At 51.0% G+C, this 25769-nt stretch overlaps 7 protein-coding genes across 13 annotated transcripts; 3 read left to right on the top strand and 4 right to left on the bottom strand.

Annotated features, from left to right (window-relative positions):
* Nucleotides 1-44: 44 nt before the first annotated feature.
* On the bottom strand, nucleotides 45-24777 carry LOC117891883 (flocculation protein FLO11). Of its 5 annotated transcripts, XM_034797678.1 has the most exons (6): nucleotides 24119-24777; nucleotides 19757-20014; nucleotides 17177-19195; nucleotides 16800-17120; nucleotides 15263-15266; nucleotides 45-158 (listed from the first exon to the last, which is right to left on the bottom strand). In XM_034797678.1, the coding sequence occupies exons 1-6, from the start codon at nucleotides 24225-24227 to the stop codon at nucleotides 59-61; spliced, it is 2811 nt and encodes a 936-aa protein (XP_034653569.1). In that variant the 5' UTR covers nucleotides 24228-24777; the 3' UTR covers nucleotides 45-58. The 5 variants fall into 5 exon arrangements, with proteins under 5 accessions (XP_034653569.1, XP_034653570.1, XP_034653568.1 ...); XM_034797679.1 differs by lacking the exons at nucleotides 45-158; nucleotides 15263-15266 and having other exon boundaries at nucleotides 16436-17120; nucleotides 17177-17421; nucleotides 17455-19195; nucleotides 24119-24776; XM_034797677.1 differs by lacking the exons at nucleotides 45-158; nucleotides 15263-15266 and having other exon boundaries at nucleotides 16436-17120; nucleotides 24119-24776.
* Nucleotides 4327-5455, bottom strand: LOC117891896 (TM2 domain-containing protein CG10795). The gene is made up of 2 exons (XM_034797699.1): nucleotides 4984-5455; nucleotides 4327-4919 (listed from the first exon to the last, which is right to left on the bottom strand). The coding sequence occupies exons 1-2, from the start codon at nucleotides 5244-5246 to the stop codon at nucleotides 4643-4645; spliced, it is 540 nt and encodes a 179-aa protein (XP_034653590.1). The 5' UTR covers nucleotides 5247-5455; the 3' UTR covers nucleotides 4327-4642.
* Nucleotides 5580-7302, bottom strand: LOC117891890 (selenocysteine-specific elongation factor). The gene is made up of 2 exons (XM_034797691.1): nucleotides 6963-7302; nucleotides 5580-6901 (listed from the first exon to the last, which is right to left on the bottom strand). Exons 1-2 carry the CDS (start codon nucleotides 7216-7218, stop codon nucleotides 5622-5624), a joined length of 1536 nt encoding a protein of 511 aa, XP_034653582.1. The 5' UTR covers nucleotides 7219-7302; the 3' UTR covers nucleotides 5580-5621.
* LOC117891888 (probable peroxisomal acyl-coenzyme A oxidase 1) lies at nucleotides 7703-10504 on the top strand. 2 transcript variants are annotated; one of them, XM_034797688.1, is made up of 9 exons: nucleotides 7703-7910; nucleotides 8015-8177; nucleotides 8240-8532; nucleotides 8594-8999; nucleotides 9056-9562; nucleotides 9622-9727; nucleotides 9789-9944; nucleotides 10015-10318; nucleotides 10400-10504. In XM_034797688.1, the coding sequence occupies exons 1-8, from the start codon at nucleotides 7775-7777 to the stop codon at nucleotides 10273-10275; spliced, it is 2028 nt and encodes a 675-aa protein (XP_034653579.1). In that variant the 5' UTR covers nucleotides 7703-7774; the 3' UTR covers nucleotides 10276-10318; nucleotides 10400-10504. The 2 variants fall into 2 exon arrangements, with proteins under 2 accessions (XP_034653579.1, XP_034653578.1); XM_034797687.1 differs by having other exon boundaries at nucleotides 10397-10504.
* On the bottom strand, nucleotides 10479-22185 carry LOC117891891. Of its 2 annotated transcripts, XM_034797694.1 has the most exons (6): nucleotides 21413-22185; nucleotides 12000-12122; nucleotides 11746-11937; nucleotides 11549-11687; nucleotides 11262-11487; nucleotides 10479-11201 (listed from the first exon to the last, which is right to left on the bottom strand). In XM_034797694.1, exons 1-6 carry the CDS (start codon nucleotides 21443-21445, stop codon nucleotides 10565-10567), a joined length of 1350 nt encoding a protein of 449 aa, XP_034653585.1. In that variant the 5' UTR covers nucleotides 21446-22185; the 3' UTR covers nucleotides 10479-10564. The 2 variants fall into 2 exon arrangements, with proteins under 2 accessions (XP_034653585.1, XP_034653583.1); XM_034797692.1 differs by lacking the exon at nucleotides 21413-22185 and having other exon boundaries at nucleotides 12000-12185.
* Nucleotides 12767-15654, top strand: LOC117891887 (probable peroxisomal acyl-coenzyme A oxidase 1). The gene is made up of 8 exons (XM_034797686.1): nucleotides 12767-13020; nucleotides 13362-13524; nucleotides 13583-13875; nucleotides 13946-14351; nucleotides 14409-14915; nucleotides 14975-15080; nucleotides 15138-15293; nucleotides 15353-15654. Exons 1-8 carry the CDS (start codon nucleotides 12879-12881, stop codon nucleotides 15611-15613), a joined length of 2034 nt encoding a protein of 677 aa, XP_034653577.1. The 5' UTR covers nucleotides 12767-12878; the 3' UTR covers nucleotides 15614-15654.
* LOC117891897 lies at nucleotides 15692-16424 on the top strand. The gene is made up of 4 exons (XM_034797700.1): nucleotides 15692-15921; nucleotides 15976-16088; nucleotides 16139-16220; nucleotides 16291-16424. The coding sequence occupies exons 1-4, from the start codon at nucleotides 15759-15761 to the stop codon at nucleotides 16347-16349; spliced, it is 417 nt and encodes a 138-aa protein (XP_034653591.1). The 5' UTR covers nucleotides 15692-15758; the 3' UTR covers nucleotides 16350-16424.
* Nucleotides 24778-25769: the final 992 nt, after the last annotated feature.

Genomic DNA, 25769 nt, shown 5'->3' with positions numbered 1-25769 from the left:
TTCGACTTTGATTTTGATTTCGATTTCGATTTCCCCGCGGAATATTTCACACACTTTTCTAGCTTCCCTCTTCATAGAGTGATACTACTGCTCCTCCTACCTCCTCCTTCCAGGCCGCTCCACAGATTACGCATACGACGCGTTGTCTCTGCTGCTGCCTCTGCCCTGCCGCCTGTCAAAGGTTCAATTTGTGTGTCGCGAGTGCAATTTGCATTCAGAATTGAGATTGAGAATTGGGAATCGCGGGGAGAATGGAATGAAATTGCGCGCCAATTTGTTGCTTTTGTCGCCGCGCACAATGGAAATGCCTCGATTTCTCACTGCCCCTTTGTGGGTCTCAGAGCATAAACAAAACACGGGAAAACAAGTCAGGGAAACACGCAGAAATCACAGCTGAACAGCAGCTCCGTTGATAACGGCTCCGTTCGAAGTTGCCCTTTTTGATGTCCAATTTTTGGATTGTTGAATTTACGTTTACGTTTTTTGGCGAAATTCGATTGTGGGAATATTACGCCTTGTGGCGAAACTGGTGAATGGGTGCTCGACAATCAGCGGACCGATCAGCAGTTGACACTCGGACGCGCGCGCAATTTTCACCCGTGCAAAGACTGTTCTGTGTGTTTTTCCGGGCCAAACCAGCGACGCGACGACAGTTTCTGGCGCTTTGCTTTTCTCTTCTCACGAGTTGCGTGTTGCGTGTTTCGTTCCGTTCGCCGGCTCTCGTCGAACTGAACGAACTGCCAGATCCGATGTGGCCCGAGCCCGAGCCGAGCACTTGACGTCGCAACAAGTCTGCGGCAGCGAAACGAGCAGAGCGCCCATCGGGCTGGCTGTCTGCCTCGCTCGTGGCTCTCCTCATGAAGCAATGTCCGCATGCAGCGTTGCCCGAAGCCACAGCAGCGCTGTTGCAGCGCAGCAGCAGCGCAGCAGCAGCGGACGGGGGCTTCCTTCGTTTTTTTGGGGGCTCGAACTTGGCCCATGCGACCCTACGCACAGCGCAGCCTCTTCGCTGCTGCTCTACTCTGCTCTGAAGTAATTAGCGGGGAATGTAGTGCGCTCGACGAGTGTGGTACGCCCCGATAGATAGTTGGATAGATACTCGTAGAGCTCGTGTAATTGCCAAAACATCAAAGTCGGTGCCTGTGTCGCAGCAGAATGATTGGCTGCAAATTGAATTTCAATCCTCAGTCGCATTGGCATTCCATTGCCTTGCTCTGGGGGGGAAATGAACACCATGTCGGTGGCAAAGTGTTAACAAGTGGAACATGACCCTCGCCCCACACACACAACACCTTGCACATGGCCTGGACTCAAGTCAACACCAAATGCCGTTCAATTCCCAGAAATGTTGCCAATTATTCGAATTCAGCAGTCAGCTGGCATTCCGTAATGTCTGCTCGAGCACGGGTTTCGCTTCTTCCCTCTGTCATGGGAATGGAATCAGGCTCAGGCAGGCAGGCAGGCGGGGTCTTTCCCTCTGTGATTGATAAGAGCAGAACATTGGATGTACAGTGCGTACGTAGTATCGATTAGAGATTGCCACTCCTGGTGCTGGTGAATGAATTGTAGTTCCAGTGTGGGCTGGGCTGATAAGATCCAACAAATTGCCACACCGTGTGTGCTGATAGGTGGATCAATGGATGAATGGAATGCGCGGTATCACACTTAATGACTTTTAGCTTGTACTCCCCCGCTATTTGCGTTTTGCGAGTTCCCACAATTAGCAGTTCCATTTATTATATTAAGTGATTCTCCTTCGAACAGCACTTAGAGTTGCACTCTGCCGCTCTGTGGCATTTGCTGGTGGTGCGGTGGAGTGCGATAATGGCACTCTAAGCTCCTAAGAGATACAGATACAAGTATATGTATGGACGAAGCGACGGGGGCCCTGGGATAATTCTCACTTAACCCGCGGCCAAATCAAATGGCCAGCCATTTGACATTTATGCCGTGGCGGCTCACAGACGTTTGGAAAATCTGCTGCCAGTTTGGAAAATGCCATCGCGAAGCTGCGGCTGAGTTGGAGATGATTTATGCACTCATTGTATGTGTACTCGTACTCGTACTCGAACTCGATGGAAAATTGCTGCAGTTATCACGAACGACACTCAGCCTGGCTGGCTTTTGGCTGATGCAGAGGCTGAGGCTGAGGCTGAGCCTCTACGGCTTGGTTTCCCAGGCTATACATTTTGTCACAAGAGGTTGCCTAGTCATTATTTATGAGGCAAGCTAAGTTGGAGAGGAAAGGAGAGGAGAGGAGGGGCTGCACCACAACCAAAAGCGACGTCAACGATCGACGGACGTCGGTGTGGCTCAGCCAGGTGGGAACCGTGACGCAGTATGTGATTTACTTGAAAATTAAATAATTGCGTTTCATTAAATGCTATTTGCATAGTGCCCCCACCTCCACCCCCCCTTTTAGCGGGCAAAGCAATTTGGCATAAACGTCATTGGGTCGAGTGGTGGCGGATGGGGCGGATGGGTGGGAGGGTGGCTGGAAATACTCGCAGCGTAGAGTAGTAAGCCAGAGGAGACTCCCTGCCCGCCCTACAATTTTCCACGCCACTTGAGCGTAATTAAGCGTTGAGCTCCTAAGCGCTCAACAAATAAGCAAAACCGTCTACAGCCTCAGTCCCCAGTCCGAGTCTCATATCTCCACAGATGGGATTTACTTTGGGAATACTCCGACCGTAGGTACGTACGCTGGGAGTGTATTTATGGAACAGTTTCCGCAGCGCATCGATGCTATTTTGATATGGGCAAATATTTGCAATTGGCCATTATTTGCATTCGGGCCCATTCTTGACTCGATTTCGGTTTCAGGCGCGACTATTGGCTTAGCAATTTGTGGGTCTATTTTTGGCCAGAGCAGTCAGGTGTTGATAATACCAGGCCAAGTATCGGGCCAGAGCCCGATCCGACAGAGTCGCGACCAGCCAGAGAGTCAACACGAGGTCTGGCCTCTGGGGGCTGGGAGCTCTGGGCATTTTCCAGAAGGTTACCACGCGCGCGACACTGGCCAAATGGCGAATGGGAGCGCACAAACAAGCTGCTCGAATTTCCCTAATGGCCAGAGTTCATTTGCCCCAAACAGAATGCCGCCTGCTGCAAAACAGTGGCAGATATTGATACCCGCCCGAAGCAGCACTCGAGGATAGGAGATGGGAGGATTGGAGGACTGAAGGAGGAGGAGGAGGAGTAGCTGGAACAACAACTGATGTCTGATGTCTGCTGTCGGCGGAGTCAGAGTCAGACAAAGATCAAGTGCTGCTCCTGCGCCGTCTCCTCTTTCGCTGTTTACACAGGCGGCACGGCTCTCACACTGTAATTATGTGGTGGATCCATAGACCAGCCCCAGCCACATTGCCATTGCCATTGCCATTGCCATTCCATAGCTACAGTCCCCTCCCATCCACATTAACAACATATTGTCAAGTTGGCTAATTGAAAGGCCAAGCCACATGTCCATATAACAATAAAGGGGGCGTTGTATGGTGGATGTTGGATGGAGGGCGTGGTTGTGGCCGGGTCAGTGCATTGCCAATTTGACAGGGCCAATTTGACGGAGGAGAGGAGGAGAAGGCAGAGAAATTGAGTATTATTTACCGTTGCCCCTGTCAACACACCGAACAAGGCGGCGTAAGCGCCATTTGTTGGCCTGAGCCACAGTTGAGTGAAGACTGGCCAGTTGCCCTCAAACTGTGCGTACAGTTTGCATTCAACTGTGATGGTGGTATTTCCTTTTGGATTTTGGATTTTGCATTTGCATTTGCATTTCCATTTCGGTAGACTCATCCAATTCGAGATAAAACCCAACTTGATCTCAATTGAAAACCTAATTAAAACGCATCGCATTACACGCGGACCCGACAGTGGAGAGAGCGTGGATTTGGGCGTGGAAGCGTGTTTTTGGGGGCCATGCAATTAAATCGAACAAGTCGCCGGCTGATGCGTTGCCGCAGATTATTTCGGAAATGCCAATCAGATGAAAGGGCCAGCCAGTAGCAGCAGCAGCAGCAGCAGCAGTCATCAGCCGTAGTGTGTGTGTGTGTGTGTGTGTGAATTGTCGATTACCCCCCTCCTGTCTGAGCATTTCGCCAGTGAGTCAACCGGCGGCGTCGTGCCGCTGACCAATCTCTGTCACGCTGAAAATGTTCAAGTGATCAAAGTACAAGTGTGGCCAATTATTTTGTCTGATGGCCAAGAAGTGTGTGTTCTTGGCTCGCTGATGTCCGACTGACAGAAGCAATTTCGCCGGGATGCTGCGTTGTAGGGGCAGGGGGAATGGAGCGTACTGGTAAAATGAAAGCCCATGGCCTGGCGAAATAAGTTTAAAATCGTTATTTATATTGGCAAACAATTTGTCTATGTGGCTCCCACAGTTACAAACGTGTGTGGAGTTGTATATGTATATGTATCTGTGTATATCCATGTACAGAGGTAACTAAGACTAAATAATGCAACTTAGGCTACGAAAGGGACAGAGGGTGGCAACAATCTTTACACTTATCACTAGGGTACGTCGTCGTAATGCACTAATCTGAGTTTTAGCAGTCGTTGCTTAGTGTCATAAGCCGAATTTAAGGTATAACAATGACTTAACGTGATCTACTGTACACCAGGCGTTGTGCTTTCTTAACCATCACCAGTCGTCGCGCGGCAGCCGGTACGTTGAGTTGTCGCTGCGCACTATGTGAATGCCGGCCCCGTAGTAGGGTATGACGTATGCGGATCCGTCGGCGGGCCCCACCACCTGCAGGGCGATGAGGACAATGTCGATCAGCTGGCCCAGGAACATGCCGCCCAGCGTACAGAACTTGAGCAGGCCGATGCCCGGATAGCCCAGGTAGAAGCGGTCCACGCCGAACATCCCCAGGAACACTGACAGCAGTAGTGTGGTGTCCAAATGGTAGCCATTCCTATGAAGCAAAAGAGAGGAATGTTAGTAATGGATAAAAAACGCTGTCACGGCGCTGCACTAACGTCCACTTGCAGGGCACTTCCCGCGTGAAGGTCGCGTTGCCCGTTTCCGTGCAGTTGATTTCGTTGGCGGCGATGCACCACACCCTCGCCCGGCTCTCCTTGGTGCAGCCGCGCAGTTGCTGGGTCTTGGGATCGATGTGATTCTTGGCAGGATCGGGACACATGAACTGGCCCATCATCTGCAGCTCGTTGCAGTCGACATTGACTTGGTCTGATTTCGTCGTGAAGAAGAGCAGGAGCAGCGGGACAGCGCGCCAGTACATTTGTGGCTTTGGCTGAGTTTGGCGTGTGGCTTCGTTGGTCTTGTCCTTGGTGGAGGTGTTCTTGTTTTGGCCGTGTTGCTGGTTCCGGTTGCAGTTTTCGCTTTGACGCGATTCGTTTTGTTTCGATGTTATGTTGGATTTTGTTGGGCAGGCAGGCACCAGTGTTGTTGTTTGGACTCATTGGCATTTAGGATTAGAGTGTGACCCTGCACTCGTGAGCGGCAAGTTGGGTGCAGACGAAGGCGAAAATGTGCTGTTGCGCGCACATTTACTTAACAGTGTGCTGTTGGGCGCAGAGTAATTTCGAAAGAATTTAAATTGTTTTTATTATCGTAATGTTTAATCCACCAAAAATTGCGCATAGATGTTTTTGCATTATTGAAACAGACCCGCCTGTTTATTGAAAATATACTTCTTGCAATTCAGCAGCACCTGCACGTCCCTGACCTTCTCAATCGTCGAATCGGAGAGAGCATCGCGGAACACAATGCAGACCTTGGAGCTCTGACCGAATGTTCGCTCTATGCAGCCCCTCTCTCCGGTGGACAGCTCAATCCACTTTCCCACGTACATGTCCCGGTTGGCCTCCTTCTTGAACAGGTTCTGGACAATCACCTCATTCGCGCTGACCACCCTCTGGATGCTCGCCAGTTTCTGCTTCCTCTTGAAGACGCGTAGCTTGGGAAGCACCTCTTGGGCGTAGTTAGAATTCTGTGTCTGCCAGGAGATGTTGCCCCAGAAGGCCAGACGGCAGCTGTTGCTGTGTGCGTCCATGTCCAGCTTGGAGGCAATCACAGTCGTGCCCAGAGTGGTCAGGACGGGGCTCTCGAACTGCAGGAGAGCAAAAACGGCGCCGGACGCCGGCAGTTCCGCTGGCAGCAGCTCCTCCACATACTCATACTCCCTGCTGATGTCGAACTCCGGCGATTGAACTTCCGTGTCCTGGAACAGGGTGACATTGGCCATCACGGTGTCATGGCCGACGCTGATGTGGAGCTTGCTTTTTGACTTGATGTCGTGCTTGTAGTAGCGGATCGGCCTGAGCTGCAGGCAGACGGCGAACACGGGCTTCAGGTAGCCCGGCTGGGCTATCACACCGCGCTCCAGCAGCTTGGCATTGAACTGGGTGACACAGAGGCCGATGCGATCGCCCATGGAGGCGCTGGTCACGTTCTCGCGGAACATCTGCATGGACTTCACCTTCCGCTTCTCTCCCAGCGCCGGCAGCTCCACTGTATCGTTGACCTGCACGCTGCCCTGGATCAGTGTGCCGGTGCAGACTGTGCCTTGGCCCTTGATGCCGAAGCAGTGATCCACGTACATCAGGAGCGGAGCACTCGCATTCCGCTGCGGCTCAAAATATGCATCGCTCAGTCCGGCACGAAGCTCGGGAATTTTGGTTCCCTCCTGGGCAGACACTGCATACATGGGTACTTCGCTGCCGAAACTTGTGGCCGCCAGAGTCTTGACAAGGCGCGCCCGCAGCTTCTCCAGCTTGGCTTCCCTCTGATCGTCCGCAAAGGCATCGATTTTGTTGATGACCACAATGAGCTTCTTCCTCAGCAGCTCCCCAATGACGAGGCACTCTGCTGTCTGCGTCTGAACACCCTTCTGGGCATCCACCACGAGCAGCATTAGATCGATGATCTGGGCACCTGCAGAGGAGCATTTAATTACTCTAAGGGATCAAGTCATGGATGAGAGGCGCCCTCCTACCTCCTATGATGGTGCGTATGAGACTCGCATGTCCCGGGCAGTCGACAAAGGTGAACTGTAGCTTATCAGCCGCTTGATCCGGTGCCTCCACGAGCAGTCCGCTGAAGCCCAAGTCCAAAGTGATTCCTCGCTCCACGGACTGGGGATTCTTGTCGAAGGCTGCTGTGCTCGAGATGGAGCTCAGAGCTCGTGCCAAAGTGGTCTTCCCGCTGTCCACGTGCCCCAGCAGGCCAATATTGAAGTTTCTCACTGGCATTTTTCACCGGTTGGCGGACAACATTATAAACAAAGTGCAATAGGGGCGGGAGACTGTCGATAATAGCAACATGTGACATAACAGGGGTACTCCTGCTTACATTCATTTAACACAGCATTACTTGCACTCGCTGTTATGTTAACACCTGATTGCATATTGCACAAATTATGTTAACATAATTGCTTGCATGGAAGAAAGTCTATGTAAATTAACATAACAGCTGACCCATGGACAATAATAGAAGAACAACATTAAATTCTCTTATCTGGAACAATTATACGAGGTCGCGTTAACAATGCTGATAGGCTTAAGTGGCAAGTGTAGATTTGCAAGACATCTTTTGTATGCGAACACACACATGTACATGTACATGTACATACGATCATATATGCATACATACATATACAAATCCGCGATATGAAAAGTCGAAAGAGCAAACGTGCAAAGTTTGTGGCTGGCTTCTCTTAATAAAAGTGAAATCGATGGTGGGCCCTCAGTTGGCCGGAGCAAGTAGCAGGAGCAGCAACAAGTGGCGATCGCATTCACACAAAGGAAAATGGCACCCTCAGTGATCCCAACTACCGTTAATCCGGATATCCAAAAGGAGCGCAATGCGGCCAGCTTCAGCAGCGAAGAGTTTGCGGCCTTTTGGTCAGGGGGCGAGGAGAAGCTAAAGTTCAACCGCAGCGTGCGTACGTAAACAAACTCGAACCGTTTGCTAATCTTGCGGTGCCAACAACTCGATTACCTTGGCATGAAAATCATGCTGACTGTGCTGTTTTGGTTTGCTTTGCAGGAGACTACCTGCAGAAGGATGTGGATGTGGAGGAGGTGCGGCAGATACACAACAAGTCGCATGAGGAGATCTACGAGCAGTCCAGCAAGTCGGCCATTGCTGCGGCCAGGAAGCTGCAGCGGCTGCAGAAGGAGCGCAATCCTGGGGGAAACGACTTCTGGCCGTGAGTGGATCTGCTGGAATGTACCCTACAGATAATAATACCTTGGCCTTTGCCCGCTTCAGTGCAATGTACGATACTCAGGTCATGTGGGGCATAGTGCCGGGCGGCAATCCCTTCGGCGTGATGTACGTGATGCTGGTGAAGGCGCTGCAGGCTCAGTGCACCCCCGAGCAGTACGAGGAGTTCGGCAAGCGCATAGAGAACTTTGAGGTCTGCGGAACGTACGCCCAGACAGAGCTAGGACATGGCACGTACCTTCGCGGACTGGAGACCCGTGCTGATTTCGATCCGAAGACAGACGAGTTCGTGCTGAACACTCCCAAGATATCTTCCTACAAATGGTGGCCCGGAGGCTGTAAGCGCAATTGAACACTTACTTTCCTAAACCAGATGTAACCTATAAAAACTTTTTCCAGTGGGCCACAGCTCCAACCACTGCATGGTGATGGCCCAGCTGTATATTGACAACAAGCCCAAGGGTCCACACATGTTCTACGTGACGGTACGCGACGAGGAGACGCACGAGCCTCTGCCCGGCATCCACATCGGCGACATTGGCAAGAAAATGGGCTTCATTGGCGTGAACAATGGGTTCCTGGGCCTGAAGAACGTCCGCATTCCCCGCACCCGCATGTTGATGCGCCATGCGCAGGTCAATGCCGACGGCAGCTATGTCAGCAGTCCCTCGAACGTCCTCACCTACTTCGCCATGGTGCGCACGCGCTGTGTGATTGCCTGGAACAACGCTGTCATGCTGGCGATTGCCGCTACCATCGCCACTCGCTATTCGGCCGTGCGCCGTCAGAGTCCCATCAATCCCAAGTGAGACCCAAGAACCTCTGCAGTTACACGTTTGATTAATTATGTCATTGTTTCAGGGAGCCAGAGCCACAGATTATGGACCACGTGACGCAGCAGATGAAGCTGTTCCCGGAGATAGCGACCAGCGTGGCCTACAGGCTGGCCAGTGCGCATCTGTGGAATCTGTACGACATTACCTTGGGCGACATATCGAATGGCAGGTACGAGCGTCTCCCGGAGCTGCACTCCCTGTCCTGTGCCTTGAAGGTGAACTGCTCCTCGGACTCGACCATTGGCGTGGAGAGGCTGCGACTGGCCTGCGGAGGACATGGCTATCTCAGCTCCTCCAACATGGGCCACGTCTACGTGAATGCCACGGCTGCCTGCACATATGAGGGCGAGAACACGGTGCTACTTCTGCAGATTGGCCGCTTCCTGATGAAGTCGTGGCGTGCGGCGTTGAGTGGAGCTCCCCTGGCGCCCACCGTCAGGTACTTGGCGGAGGTCCAGAAGAAACCCGAATTTGGCTCTTGGACCGGCACCTGGGAGAACATGGTACAGGCCATGCAGTTTGCTGCTGCTAAGTAAGTGCCGCACCCCATTTCACTTGATTGCCCTTCCCTGACAATCACTTTACTTGCAGGAAGACAGCCTTGGCTTTCAAGAGCCTCTCCAGTCGTCTGTCCAGAGGCGAGACCGAGGAGACAGCGGCCAACCACACGGGAATCGAGCTAACTCAGGCAGCAGAGGTTAGTTTGCTTACAAAGTTTGGACTTTGACCCGCTCTAATCGTGATATGTTTTCTTACAGCTGCACGGCCGCGCCTTTGTGTTCTCCTCATTTACCGATGAGGTCACTGGTCCCAACGCAAAGACTCGTTCAGCGGCGTTGAACCAAGTCCTGGAGAACCTTTTGGAGCTGTACCTGGTCAAGGAGTCGCTTAATCACATGGCCAACTTGCTTAGAGTAAGTTGACACAAACAGAATGTTTGCTTGCACACCACACCGTATTTAATCGATTGATTTACTTTTGCAGTTCATCAACTTGACGGACACGGATCTGACCAGGCTGCAGGACCGCCTGGAGACGGTGTTGACCAAGCTCCGTCCAGATGCTGTGGCCATTGTGGATGGCTTCGACTTTAGCGACGTGCAGCTCAACTCCACGCTGGGCTCCTTCGACGGCAATGCGTACGAGCGAATTTTCGATGCGGCCATGAAGAATCCCATGAACCAGAAGTCGGTGCCAAAGTCCTTCCATGAGCACCTAAAGCCCTTCATGAAGTCCAATATCTAGTGCCAGTGCAATGTGTATATGCGTGTGCTCGTGCCTCTAACAAGTGGGTGATTTTTTGATCAAAATGTTATATTTATTATACTTTTTCTGTTTTGCTTAATTATCCTGCCTTATTTTTTAGGAGTATGAGTATCGACAAGGTTGTAGTTTCTCTTGCCATTGCGCCTGTATGTCTCTCGTGATTTAAAGCAAATGCAAATTTAGTACCATACATTTATTATCAGATTAAGTACAAGTTTTACTTGTAGTAACAGCTAAACAGTTTTTAGTATTCCTTTGATTTTGTGTGCTAAAACTGGTCTTTGGTCTTGGAGATGAAGCTCTCCATCTCTTTCAATGAACCCAACACTGAAGCCAATCCAAAGGGTGCTGCATGTGCAGCAAGGTCGTTAACCGGCGAGTGGATTAAGTTTTCTTTTGCAACTGCAACTGGAGGTTCGGTGGCCGCGAGATCCACCATTTTTAAAGCTTCAACATTAGAATTCGGCTTAAAGATGGATGCTTCACATTCGGCGGCACGTTCAAGCCAGGATCGTCTCTCCTTTTCATTTGTATTTCTATCTTTCCTACTTTCTACTAAAAGAGCATTTTCTTCTGTTACTGGGCGAGTTAATGCGGGATCTACGATTTCCTTCTTCACGTTTTGTACCTTAACAAAGGGAGGTTCCTCTTGCTCCAAGTTAGCTCCTGTAACTGGGCGATCTGCTGCGGCATCTACGCTTTCCTTCTTTATATTTTGCGCATCTAAAACAGGGGGCTCCTGCTTTACGTGGGCTGCTGCTTCTGCCTCATTTAAAGGAATCAAATCGTCTACGATCTCCTCTTGGGTGCTTTGGGACTCTTTGAACTCGAGTTTTCCTTGGGCACGACGTCGTAGCACCTTACGTTCAATATGATCTTTGTTGGTCTCCATTGCTTTGCGCCTCCTGCAATAAAAATAGTGTATGAATTCATTCCAAATCGAGTTATATCCGTAGAAAACTAACCTGTTACGTGGGCTTAGTTTTTGAGTCGGTTTGGAAGAATGAGAGGCTGGGCTGCGTGTTGGATCAGACACTTTCGATGCTTCGGTCCTCCCATGGAAATGAGTTATGGACGAATCTTTGATGTCAAATGCTCTCGTCAGTTGACGATAGTTAGCCGAGCATGTCAGCATCTGTTCGTTCATTACATTGAAAGCCTCCAAATCAAACAACTTGGTGGCGACCGTTCCTGTTAGGAGACAAAAGGGAATTGTTGCACACAATCTTGTATCAGCCGGCAGACCACATACCTCTGCGCAGCTGGGCGCCCTCGATGCGATACTGCTTCAGCTCTTCATCCTTTGCCTGCAGCAGCTTGGTCAGCGCGAAGACCTGTTCCCGCATTTTGCTGGCACACGAAATGGAGTCCAGGAACACCTTGCGATAAAACTGCAATAAAATAGCGGCAATCAGTATTGGTCTGGACTCCATCTGTACAGTAACGAACCAAGGCACTGTCCATGTGTGTCAAGTGCCACTCCCACTTGAGGGGCATGTTGTTCAGCATTTTATATTTAAGTTGCAGAACGCATCCGGCACCCTCCTGGTTTGCTTCGCTCAGCGAAGTATGTGTGGGATCGCCACTGACCAGAACCACGCGTACATCATCTTCTGGGAACTTCACTCGGGCGTTCAGTGTCTGCAAAACATAAATATTAGCTCTGAATTTGTGTGCAATGATTGCTGGCCGTCAGAGCTTACCTTCAAGCGCTTGGTGAAATCGCTTGGGGCCAAAGACTCTGTGTAGCTTTGCTCGAGCTCTTGGTCGAGACACTGCAGCTGGAAGTCAGTGTCTGGGCCAGTGGCCACAAAGTTGATAACAAACTTTCGTCTATTTATTTCTATTAGTTTAAGCATTTCTTCTTGTCAGCTGTGTGACCGCGGAATTATCGATAAAGTATACCGACAGAATCTCGGAAATATACCTAAATATACCCTAGCATTTTCAAAATATACTGTAAATATACCGTAAATCTTAAATCATTTTCCTCTATTTTGATGTTCTATTTGTTATTACTAGCTAGTTAGGAGTCTACGCACTAAAACTTTAATTTTATCCAATTTATGAATCAATTCTCCACAAGATTGTCTAGTTTTCACGACTTCCTTCTGTTGGTATATTTACAAATTAAGTGACGACATTTGTTTATGTCGAGCAGGAAGTTAATAGATGTTTTTGGTTTTAACAGCGAGCGGTAATGCGCACCTCTTTATAATGTGCCTGGATGTTAATTTGGCTATGTTATGTTATATGCGCACTCCAACAGCGCTCTGCTTAAAGTTAACGGCTGTCAAGCTTTTCTGGTAATTTCTCGAAATGGCTGTTCTACACGCTTTTTACACGATCGGCTCGCTCTCTCTGTTTTTTCTGTGCTTGCTCTCTGCTCAACTTGCACTTTGCCCCCCCAAAGCTTCTGAATTCGCGATCCACGAGCAACTTTCGCTAAGAAATAGTACGTCCGATCTAGTACTTTGGTGGAGCTCACAGCTGTTGGAACATTCCGCTCTTTCTTTTTGATAGTGCTGTTGCTGTTGCTGTTACTGTTGTTAGTTGTTATTAAACTTGTAAACGAACCAATAATGTCGCACATCAAGAACCTTATACCAAAGACGGTCAATCCGGACCTGGTGAAGGAGCGCACAGGCGCCGAGTTCAATGTGGAGGAGTTTGCCGCCTGGTGGCACGGCGGCCAGGAGAAGCTAAACACCAAACGCGAAATCGGTAGGTAAATTGGTACCGTGAGAACGTCTGTGGAGGGCTACGTGATAGCTGGCCGTCTTCACTGGCCAATTGCAGCGAAAGAAAAAGATTCAGGGTCGGGTCCAAAGAGTTCGTCTAATTACCGGCAAAGTCCAACAGATTTATACATTGTTAAGCGTGTGAACTACCGATGTTGCTACACATATCAATGGCAGATAATGATAGCAGCCAAGTTGGCTCTGTTGATAAGCGGCCACTGCAACAGCAGACAGTTTGCTTATCACAACAGGTGGGGGGCTCATCCACGCCCCCCCGAGCGATAGAGCGATAACTAAAGGCAATTTCTTTCCATTTTTCGACAGAACGGGCAGTCTTTAGCGATCTGGAGGATGGCTATGGGCTGAATCACGAGTACATGTCGCACGAGGATGTCTACAACTCGAGCGTTAAGAAAGTGGCCGAGGCCGCAGTGAAGCTGAAGGCTCTCCAGAACAAGATCAACCCAGGAGGCAACGACATTTGGCCGTAAGTATCATCCGATCATGCTGGAAAACGTTTCCTCTAATCCTCTAATCTCTTACAGCGGCTTGCTGTACAATGTGCAGAGCCACGGGCTCTTTCCCTCCAACCATCCACTGGCCACGCACATCACCATGTTCGTGGATGTGATCAAAGGTCAGGGCACGCCGGAGCAGGTCGAGAAGTGGGGCAAGGCGGCCGAGAACTGCAACATCATCGGCACCTATGCCCAGACGGAGCTGGCCCATGGCACGAATGTGCGCGGAATAGCCACGCGGGCGGACTTTGACCCCAAGACGGACGAGTTTGTCCTGCAGACGCCCAATCTGGAGGCCTACAAATGGTGGCCCGGCGGCTGTAAGTACTGCACGTAAATAACCATGAAACTGTCACTAATCTGATGGATCTTTCCCTTTCCCTCTGACAGTGGGACATACTGCGAATCATGCCATGGTGGTGGCCCAGCTGTACATTGCCGATGTCCATCACGGCGTGCAAATGTTCATAGTGCCGGTGAGAGATGCGGAGACCCACATGGCGCTGCCCGGCGTGGACATTGGGGAGGTAGGCAAGAAGCTGGGCATGGTGGCTGTCAACCAGGGCTTCTTGGGGCTGGACAATGTCCGCATTCCCCGCACCAATATGCTGATGAAGTTCGCCAAAGTGGAGAGGGACGGCACCTTCAAGGCCAGCCCCGCCTCGAGGGTCAACTATCTGACAATGGTCTACACCCGCTGCCTGATTGTCAACCTGACATCCACTCTGCTGCTGGAGGCTGCCACCATTGCCACCCGATACTCGGCTGTTCGCCGCCAGAGTCCGATTGAGGCCAAGTAAGTTCTTAGAGACGTTCTTCATCCTCCGTTTATGTTAATCACGTCCCCTTGCAGCCAGCCCGAGCCACAGATCATTGATCACGTCACGCAGCGCCTGAAGCTGTTCCCGGAGATAGCCAACGGCATGGCCTACCACCTGGCCGCGGAGCACATGTGGGAGATCTACGCCCAGACGGTGCAGGAGGCCAACAGTGGCAAGTTCGACCGACTGCCCGACATGCACATCCTCTCGTGTGCCCTCAAGGTGCTCTGCACGACAGACGGCTGTGCGGGCATTGAACGTCTTCGTCTCTCCACCGGGGGCCATGGCTACCTGACGGCTGCCAACATGAGCAACATCTACGGCAACGCAGTGGCAGCCTACACCTACGAGGGCGAGAACACGGTGCTGCTGCTGCAGATTGGACGTGCGCTGGTCAAGGCCTGGGCTGCCTTTGTGGAGAAGAAGCCCGTCTCGGCCTCCTACGGCTACTTTGCGAGTTCCATGCAGCTGAAGCAGTTCCCCAAGTGGGACAACTCCTGGCAGTGCATCATCCAGGCCCTGCAATATACGGCCGCTCAGTGAGTCTTAGACTGCTTCATCCGCTAATCAATTGCTGAACGAATTTCTTCACTTGCAGCAAGACTCGCATTGCATTCGAGAATCTAGCAGAGCGCATGGGCAGTGGCCAGTCGCAGGGCGTGGCGGCCAATAACACGGGCATTGAGCTGACACGTGCAGCAGAGGTGGGTTCAGCCTCTTAATCGAAGTTTTCTTTCAACTAATTTATACTTGTATTATAGCTGCATGGGCGTCAGTTTGTTTGCCAAACATTCCTCGAGCAAGTGACAGGTGCCAAGGCCCAAAAGCGATCGGCGGCTCTCAACAAGGTGTTGGAGAATGTGCTGGAACTCTTCCTCGTGCAGACTGTGCTCAATAACATGAACGATGTGCTGAGAGTAAGTTACAGGACGTGTAATGATGGCAGAGATCAACTAATTCAAATCTCCAATCCCAGTTTATCAGCCTCACCGATGCAGACCTCAAGTCGCTGCAGAAACGCTTGGAGGTGGCTCTGGAGAACTTCCGTCCCAATGCAGTGGCCGTATGCGACGGCTTCGGCTTCCACGATCGCGTACTCAACTCGGTGCTGGGCAGCTACGACGGCAATGTCTATCCCCGGCTCTTTGACTCGGCCAAGCGCAGCAGCATGAACCAAAAGCCGGTCCAGAAGTCCTTTGAGACCTACCTAAAGCCCCTGATGAAGGCAAATCTGTAAATGGATTCGCGCCAAGTGATGCTTTATCTTTGATCAGTTTTGTTTATCGATTTTAATATAAATATGAGTAACGCCGTAATGAAGCTACCCTTCAGTCATACGTCAAGCATCAAGTTCATAGTTCATCATCATCGTAGTTGCCAAAATGTGCGAGGAATGCGAGTGTTCCACCTGCATGAATGACAAGCAGTGCTGCTGGTTCTTTGCAGGATGGAACATAGCCACATCCTGCATGTGCGCGATACTAGCATCTGTGCAAATTCACAAATACAGTTCCTGGATGAAGGGTGGCAGGGCTCATGGCAGTGGTGAGATTTGTCCAGCACGGAAACAGCAAATATCCACCAATACTTCCATTACAGACTTTCTCATTCTGAATAGTTGCGATGCTAAATTGGCTTTTTGGTCAGTCATCCTTGCTGCCAGCATAATGCACTTAATGTCTGGGAGTCTTCTAGTCATTGGATTGTCCAAGGTGAGTTTTCACTGCAGTATATGGCCACTGTCTCTACTCTGACTCTGCAGGATATCAGATGGTTGTTCTTGTTCGGTAAAACCACGAGTCACATTTTCCCATGTGCCATGCTGTTCTCTATACTCGCTCCAGGTGGGTGGCTCCCCGCTGGATTTCGAACTGGATATTGATCCCTTCCAATTCCAATTAAGCACGCCCTTAGTTGTCCACTGCGTGTGCATTGTTCGGGTGTGCAGGTTCTACAGAAGCCACTGGAGATAGTCCCTTCTGCCTCCAGTCATTAAATTTAATTGGAATCTTCGTTCTCTCATCCCGCAATCCCCTGCCAATTCTCTCTTCGTGTTCACTTCGATAGTCGACTGGCGATTTATTATTTAAGGAGCGTTTCACATTCGTGTAAGCTAGTGCTTATGCAACATGGAAACTGGAAAACACTCGGGAGGTTCGCATAGATTGTTGCTACAAAAGGTGTCAGGGCGGGGGGTTATGGGAATGGTTGCCTTAACGACAACTTACTAAGCTTTAACATAAGTACACGTACTTAGATTATAAATAATTTAAAGTGTTTTTGCTGGGGTATGTGACCCTCTGGCCCACTGTCCTACTGGCCGCCAGCACGCTGCACATTGTCGAAGGGGACCAGCACGCCGGGAGGGCCTCCGAAGCGGCTGGAATGGCTGCCGGGGGACTGGCCAGGGCTGGCCACTTGACTATGCTGCTGCTGTGTCTGCTGTGCCTGCTGGAAGGGTCTCGGCTCGGCCTGAGCAGAAAGAACTCCGACGGGTGCCCCGAAGCCGCCGGTGTAGCGGCCCGGATTGACGGTGGGACGAGCTCTGTTGGCCTTGAGCGTGTTGCTAAATTCGTGCTGGCTGCCGGCTACGTAGATGCCGCCATTGCTGTCCTGACTGTTGGCTGCGGGATTGGTGTTGGCGCCGGAGCCGGAAGTGCCAGCAGCCTGGGGACGCAGCAGACCCGCAGGGGCTCCAAATCCGCCCGTGTACTTGCCCGTGTTGCTGGGGGGCGTCGACGTATCTGCAGAAGACTCAATCAGATGGAGATCTCTCGGAGGCATGGAAAGGCGTACTCACCCTTGCGCTGGCCACTGATCGGGGTGCTGATCACCTTTCCCTCGTCGCTCTTCTTGTACTCCACCTTCTTGGTGACGCCATCCGTGGAGCTGCCGCCACTGAAGGGCGGGAACTGGTCCTCGCTGGCAACCTTGGGAGCCTGGGTGGGTGCGGGGGCGGAGGACTGAATGCCCTGGGGATCAAAGCGTGCTGCAAAATTGGTGACAGAGTTTGTAGTAGGATTTGGTGGGACGGAGCTGCTGGTGCTGCTGTAGGCGAAGGACGTGGAGGTGGCGGACTCGTCGCTGGGCTTGTCAGCTGGCGGCACCAGCACCAGCGGCGGCTCTGGGCTCTCGTTGGAGCTGCTCTCGGTGCCCTGGACGGTGCCTGGAAGCGGAAGCGTGACTTTGGATGGAAAAGCGGAGGAGACGGAGGCCGCAGCAGGTGCTGCTCTGGTCGGGAGTGGGGCGGACGGGGAGCGTGGGGTTGCGGCTGATGCTGCCTCAAAGCCCTGGGGCCTAAAGTCATTGGGCTTACTACCTCCCGCCGGCTGCGTCGAGGCTGGCTCCTTGAAGTTGTCCGGATTGTAGGGCACTCCTGGACCCACATCGGGATAGTCGAAGTCCCTCAGCCAGGCCGGCACTGTGGACGAGTCAAAGGGGTTTTCCTCCGCTGCCGCTGTCGCTGCCGTGGGCGTGCTTGCCCCATCCAGGAGATCTGTATGGTGGGTGGTGGTTGGGATCAGTTTCGGGTTCTGTGGCTTCTGTGTCGTGTGCTGTTTCTGTGGTGGTTGTGTTGTGCTGTGCGTTGTGGGTATGGAGGGTGCTTTGGTGGTTCGCAGCGTGCTCGAACGTCGAGTGGTCGTTGTCGTTGTCGTCGTTGTAGTTGGGGCTCTGGTGGGGGTGCTGCTGCTGGTGGTGGGGCTGCTTGTGGTGGTGGGCAGTGACGGAGGCCTTGCCGTCGGTGGCGGCGTCAACTGAATGTTGTTGAGATCCACGAACGGCTCGTACGGCGGCTCCAGATCCTCGGCCAGCGTGTGATTGTACTGATCATTGTCCGTGGGCACAATGAAGGTGACGGCCACGTCCAGATCCGGATCGGTGACTTCCTGCAGCCAGGGGGGCAGTGTGTACGCGTACTCCTCATTGTTGTCCAGCTTGTAGAAGGTTGATGGATCCAATGGGGTGGTGCTGCGCGGCGTTGGCTGCACCGTTGTCGTTCTCCTTGTCGTTGTGACTGGTCTCCGTGTGGTGGTTGTTCTCCTGGTTGTGCTGGTTGTTGTCGTGGTTGTTGTTGCCTCAGTGGTGGGGGGTTGAGTGGTGCTGGTGCTCCGTGGCCTTGCCGTTGTGGTTGTGCTTCTGGTGGTGCTATAGTGCGCCGTGCCGCGTTGACGATTGGGGAACCTGCCACCCGCATTGCTCGGCGTCGTGCTGCCCACATGCGCGTTGGTGCCATGAGCTTCCGGTCCATCCCGCTGCAGCGGCACCACCGACACCTGGCCCTGCGTCTGCTGGGGCACAGGTGCGGCCGGGGTCAGGGCATCGCCGCTGCTCAGGCTCAGGCGAATGTTGTGGCTGGTGGAATCCTCCACGCCCTGCACGTACCTCGTCGGCTGCTGCTCGGTGATGATCAGTGGCTCCGGGGTCGTGGCAGGATCCGTGAGATGCGGCGGCAACAGGTCCCAGGCGATGACACTCAGGGGCGCTGCATTCGGTGCGGGAGTCCACGGCACTGGGCCACCAATATCGGGGTCCTGACGCTGCAGCTCTCGGATATACTCGGGCAGTGTTCCACTGGCCACCAGCGGCTCCTGGACGCTCTCCTCTTGCTGCTGCTGCACCAGTTGTGCCTGCTCCACCTCCACATCCGTGGTGACGGTCGTCGTTGTGGGGGATGGGCTATGCTTTGGAGGTGTTAGTGATGTGGCTGGTATTGGTGCTGGTGCGGATGCAGATGCAGATGCAGACACTTGGTCTGGTGCGAATGAGTTCGGATCGGTGCTCGTGTCCGAGGGCGAGGCCAGGCCCACTGCGATGGCATCTAGTTGGGAAGGATTCGAATTTGAGTAATTCACATCTGACAGTGGTCTGGATCCGGGCCTTAGATTCGTAGAGTGTGAAGGGCAGGGACAGAGATTGAGACTGGGACTGGGACTGGGACTGGGAGGGGAACTTTGACTTGCAGGGGATGCTGAACCTATCTGTGTGATGGGCGAGTTGGGGCCAAAGGGATTCAGACGGAGCAGGGTGAAGGTGGGCGCTGAATGACGGGGACTGGGCGGGGCAATGGCATATTGGGTGGAAGTGGAAGTGGAAGTGGAGTTGGTTTCTGGTGAGTCCCGCTTGACGAGCTTTCCCGCAATGTCGATTGTTTCTGTGGTTAGTGGATCTACGTGAGTGGTGCTAATGGTTGTGGGTGTGGGTGAGTGGGTGCTGGTGCGGGTGCTATTGCTTGTGAGTGGTGCAACCAAGGCATTTGTGTCTGGTGTTGCTGTCAGTGTTGCGGTCCCTGCTGCACCGCTGGTCGCTGCGGCTCGCGTGGTTCTGGCCTTTGCTGCTCGGGCTGCCGCTGCCGCTGCCGCTGCAGCTGTTGTCAACTCACCAATGTGGGGCGGGAGCAGATCATCTGCCGGCTGTCGGATCTCCGTGATGCCGGACGCGTAGGTGGGTATCTCGAACTGGAGGCCCTGGGCGCTGACCACCTTGCGCCCGTCGGGCGTGTCGATGGGACGCAGGCCTGCAATGGGATTGCCGTAGCTGTCGACGGACCTCTGTCCGCCCACTTCGGCCCCATTGAATGCCTCCGCCGTCTGCGCCAGTGGCGGCTGCAGCTCTAAGGCGAATGGCGATGGCCGTACATCTGCGGGAGGAGAAGGTTGCTGGGTTCAGTTCACTGGCTTGCAAAACTTTTCCGAGCCACCTCTTCACAGAGAGTTTGAAAGATGTTAGAAGCAGATGCAGATGCAGAAGCAAAAGCAAAAGCAGTAGAGGACAGAGTACGGAGTACAGAGACGAGGACTATGGGGTGGCTGATGGTGGTTTCTGGGGTGACAGATGAGTCAGCCGCGGGCGGCTCTTTGGCAATTTGCCTGCCACTTGCCGCTTGCCGCTTGCCGCTTTGCCGCTGATTGATTGACATTGACTGAGATGGGCCATACATTTGGATGGATGTCTCCTTTGAATGGGTGATTCTGTTGTGACTGTTGTGGCTGTGGTGCTGTTGCTGCTGTGAAGGTGTTTGCCATGCAATGTGGCTGCTGTTAGTTGCACAAAGGTCTGCCACCAAATAAAATTCAATTTTAAAAGTTAGTCACTCTAGACACGTGTGTGTGTGTGTGTGTGTGTGTGTGCATGTGTGTGTGTGGAAGGTGTGGATGCAATGTGCTTGTGCGATTGTGTGGGTGGGACAGGTGTTCAACGGCATGCAAGCTAAATGGCCATCAAGTTCGTTGCCCAAGTCTTTGGTTTGCCACAGAAAGGAAAGCCCTAATAGTACAGGGGAATGGCCGCAGGTTGGGAAAACCTACCAATGAATAAGCTTGTGATTTTCCGACTCATCTGCTGAGAAATCAGAACCCACTCGAAACGCACTGTACATCCACTCGCCTTGCCATTAGCGTATGTGGCAGGCACCGCCTCATTGTTCTGCCCCCCATGGAACTGTGGGAAACCATGTGACAGGCGGCACAGGCGGGACAAATTCAATGGCCAAATTAATTGTTAATCATTGCCGTGTTGTGTTGTGTTGTGTTGTGTTGGAGACTGTGTTACACGGCGCTGCGCTCGTGCCGAGTGCGAATAATTAATAACAATTTACGTGGAGGCTTTGCAAAAGTTCTCCCAGCTCCGCTCAGCTCACAGCCAAGAGGCGATCTGATCTGCGATTTCTGATTTCTGATTTCTCGATTCCTGTTTACATCGGCATAGCTGAATAATATTTTAATAAGTCACTCCGTCCCCCCTCTCCCATCCCCCATCTCTATAGCTAGGGGGGAATTCTGGAAATGCGGTTTCTGGTCAGAACTCGTCTGTGAGTAAGCCTCAAACTGAATGCCAGCTCACGATGGGCGCTCCATTCATTCGATTTGCTTCGTCTTTGGCACTGTTAGCTAGTTAGTTCCGGCTACTAAACATATGTGCATATTATATACACATTTTATATACCCACAAATCCTCGTACAATGCGATTGTGATTTGCATTCGAGGTGGGGCTTGGCTCTATCTGGATTCTGGCTTATCTGCGCTGCAAACCCTGAACTTTCCTCCCATTTGGAACCCATCTCGCACTCATAAATATGAATGCCTGACGACCTGGCGAAGATACAAGCACCCACCATTACTCATTGCGGCACAAAGTGTGTTTTTGGTAATTGAAATTCCCTCACAGCCACACTTCCGCCTGAGACCAGGCCTCAAGTTCAGGCCAATTAATTTTGCTTGTCTCCAGCGCCATCTCCATCTCCATCTCCACCGACTACTCCATCTGCGTCTCCCTCTTACCCTCCGTTTATGTTTATTCAATATATTTTTAATTGATTGACAGCTTCACGACATCTGCACCCCCACAAGCCCATAAAGACAATGGGATTTCTGCTTGGAAATATCTACTCGTATTTTGCACTTGCCAATTGTACCTACCACTGTACAGTTTTGTCTGTCTGTCTGTCCTACTGCCGATGTTTCTTTCTTTCATTTTGCTTGTTTTGGATGTACATATTTTTTTGACAAGTTTCTGTGTTTAGGCAACCTTCGGCAGAAATCACACAATCAGCAAAAAATTGTAATGGATTTTGATTAATCTTCGCTTTGTATCATCCTCTCTCGGAGGGCCTTGAGTTATCGACTTATTGGGCTGCCAACCAACCAACCAGCGCCAGCCCCCGCACACTCGCCGCCACTCGATGCGAAATGTGTCAAAAGTCATAAAAGTCCCAAGAGACAAAGCGAGTGTGTAAATAATACCTTGTTTTTCAAATCAAATCAGACGCAAAGCGCGTGTTTATTGCACTTGAAACGATTGCCATGATCGGGGAGCGGGGATGTGGTAAATTATTGCGAAAAAGAAACCAGATCGCATGGAAATGTCAGCGGGAAGAAAACAGAGACTCTCCCCTGAATACGCAGACATAAATATTTATTGAAATAAAAGCAAACGGTTCTAGATGTCGCTGATTGGCAGTGTCGGTTGCTCTTTTGAAGAATTCGAAGATACTCCGTACTCGAGTAAGCGAATCGGTCTGCTGCGGCAATCGATTGCAAAACGAAATGTGATTTTCTGTGACGAAATCAAGTTACTGCCGCTCTAGCGAGGTCCATAGTATGCACATATCTTCATCTGTATCTGTAACTGGTTGATATCCCATTGTGTTTTAATTACGATAAGCTCAAGTCGGGCCATTAATCATAAGAAGCGAAAATGAAGCACGATTTGCAGCAGGATGGGGGGCAGGCCGTGCGAATTTGCTAATTATCACGTACGGGTCCATTCATTACGATAAGTCCATTGATTGCCAAAATCGACTTCCACCACAGACAAAGTTTCGTGTGAACAACCATAGAAATCCATTAAAGAAATACTCTGAGCATTAGATGATGCCTTAAGATATATGGTTTCAGTGTCTGGGTTTCGGTCTGGCTATTAGCCAATTAAGCGGAACAGTTGCCTCGAGCCATATCCCTATAACTATTCCAACCTGTCCTTTTCTGGTCTACCGTTCATAAATGATTCTTTTTTTTCTGTGTTTTTTGTTTTGTTTTTGTTTTTTGAAGCGTCCCATTTGTGGCCCCATGACCTAAAAAAGAGACCCATCAACAGCGGATTGAAGCTGGTGTAAACAACTCTGTTAACAAATCGTCTTCTCGAAAGCGTCGCTAAATTTATAGACCTCTGGGGCCTGGGCCCCTCTCAGGGTGGCTGGAGAATGGGAAGTAGCAGCTCGTCCCAGAGGTCGAATGCCCCTTCTGTGGCCCTCCACCTAACATTGTCCCTGCCTGAGGCGACGCGAGGAGAAGGAGGAGGAGGAAGATCGACAACGACTTAGTGGAAGCCTTGCCAGTCACGTTATCTGTCGCGTCGCTTGGTGTCGCTTGCATAACATCTGCTGCTGTTGCTGCTGCTGATGTTTCTGTAGCTTTATTTTTCTTGGATACACACAGCCATCAACATCAGCATCAGCATCAGCATCAGCTCTGCTCAAATTTCAGTTTTGGCATGGCATCGCCTTTGGGAGGGAACGCGATGCCGTCTCTGTTTGTTTTTACAGCGGCTACTTGATTTCGCTTGGGTCAGCGGACCGTAATGATGTGCACCTAATTTTCTCGGCACCCCAAACAGTTTGTTTATCAAAGAAAAACAGATTAAAATGAAGTGGCATTTTCCACGCAATTGAGGAGCGAAGGCAAAGTGCAGGTGGACTCCACCAAGGCAGGAATAATAGCAGCTAGGGGAGAAGTCTTGTCCTCTCCTCAATGTGGGTCATGAGCATGATTGAAGGTCAAGCGATGCGATACGTAAGTGGTGTGCATGGATGAATGTGATTTGGGTGAGAGTGGGAGCTACAGTTCTAGGAGCAACACAAAGTGGAAGGGACAGTAGGGATGGTAGGGGGAGGGGTAAACACATACAATTAGTAACACTTGGAGGCCGAAGGAAGCTTGGATTTATGCCATAAACAATCCATAATCCATCCAAGCTTCCTTCGAATAGGTATAGATTACAGTAAACACACAAATACATAAACAGTTAGACATGCGCAGACATGCGTAGACATAGAGTAGACAAAAAGCGAAAAGATGCGCAAGAGACACACACAAAGAGAGAGAGAGAAAGAGATTACAAGCGAGTATCGGATTCGCATATCCGTGCAAATTGAATGCGATGCCGATAACGCAATCGTAACGTTATATCTACGATAATGCTATGTTTTTCTTTGCTGTGTTTTGCTATTTTTATGTTTTTTTATACCAGGCCTTCCAACGGCTGCGTGGACGCTGAGGAGCAGCAGCATCAGCATAACGGTAATGCTGGCAGAGCTGCCGCCGCAACGATGTGATTTGTTCATTTCGTTTTGCATTTTCGTGGGTGGGGTAGGAGTTACAGTTGCTCGCTATTGCTCGCTGTTTTATTTTTGTTTTCTTTGTCACGCAATTAACAATTTAGAATTGGGCATTGCCCAAATACAGAGTCGAAATCCGCGAACGAGTTCGAATAATTATCGCGTAGGAGCAGAATAACAATGATCGGAGCCGGAGACGCGGCGGCGATGACAAAATCTGAGGCAACGGCAACGGCAACGGCAAACGCAAACGCAAGCCGGCGGCAGCGTGTGCACAAGAGTATTGCCAAATACAAATAATATGTAATATTCCAGACTCTTCTCCCTATTATTCACATCAAATTCAATCAAACGGCGACACGATATCACGAATCCCCAAGACGCTCGTCCGACAATGCAACTGCCAGCGAAGAGGAGTCAATCGAGAGATTGAGCGATCGAGAGTGAGAGTGCGAGTGCGAGTGCGAGAGAGAGCGAACGGAGATTAAAACAGGTGCGCGGTGCGATCGAGCGAGACACGTCCGCTGCTCACGAGTTCTGCGGTTTCAATAAACTTGGCAGCGGGTCGGAGCTTGACTTGGAGCATGGCTCTGCTTCTGGCTGTGGCTGTGGCGTTGGCAGTGACAGCGGCAGAGGCAGCGGCAGCAGCTTCCAGGGAATATATGTACATACATATGTATGTATGTATGTACATAAGCAAGGGAAATGCTGGAAATGTGGACTGCTTTTACTGCTTTGTTTACTGCTTGACACTGTCCAAGGTTTTTCACTCCCTTTAGAGGGGGGTACATCGAATTCAAACTAGGGAAACTTTAATCAGAATCGGTTCCTAATATCATTGAGTTGCATCATCGATTGCTTGGATACCCAAAGATACTTTCTTGCCATATGTATGTCCAGTCGCATTTCCATTGTCTGGTGCAACCGGAAAGCAGTGTAATTGCTTACTTTTTATTTTGCATACACTCATACACTGCCCACACTTACACACTGACTTATTGACAATGACGTTCAAGGTCAGCAGCGCCGCCCCATCTGCCCTGATCTGAACTGATCCGATCCGATGCACAGCCTCTCCATCCATTATTCAGGCAACATATTCGCTTAGCATTCCGCCCGAACATTTCCAAAGCAAAGTCAAACGACTCCCAGATAGACACAAACTTGGCATAAATATATAAAATTAGCGGGTGTGTGGCCGAAACTTTGCCCACTCTCTCTACAGAAGTCTTTTACATTGGGGAACTTTGCAGCGTTTTCGGAATACCCCATGGGAGGGAAGAGTATTTAAATGGAAACACACGCACTCAAAATGCAAATGGAAATTGAAAGCGAATGTTTGGTTTTGTTTTAATTTTGAGTTGACAGGTTTGGCTTGATTTTCGTCAAATATTATGCTAACAATGCATAATTTATGCGAACCATTTATCACAGATCCGACAGATCCTGTTCTCGCACCGACTGTCGTCAGAATCTGGGCTCACTCGATGATCAGTCTCTGAGAACGACGTTGCCATTCGCAGCCTGCCTGCTGGGGCGGGTCGCGGGCTTCATTGAATT

The sequence above is a fragment of the Drosophila subobscura genome, chromosome E (assembly GCF_008121235.1).
Source record: "Drosophila subobscura isolate 14011-0131.10 chromosome E, UCBerk_Dsub_1.0, whole genome shotgun sequence".
NCBI classification, from domain to species: Eukaryota; Metazoa; Arthropoda; class Insecta; order Diptera; family Drosophilidae; genus Drosophila; species Drosophila subobscura.
This window is presented reverse-complemented; position numbering and strand designations above follow the sequence as displayed.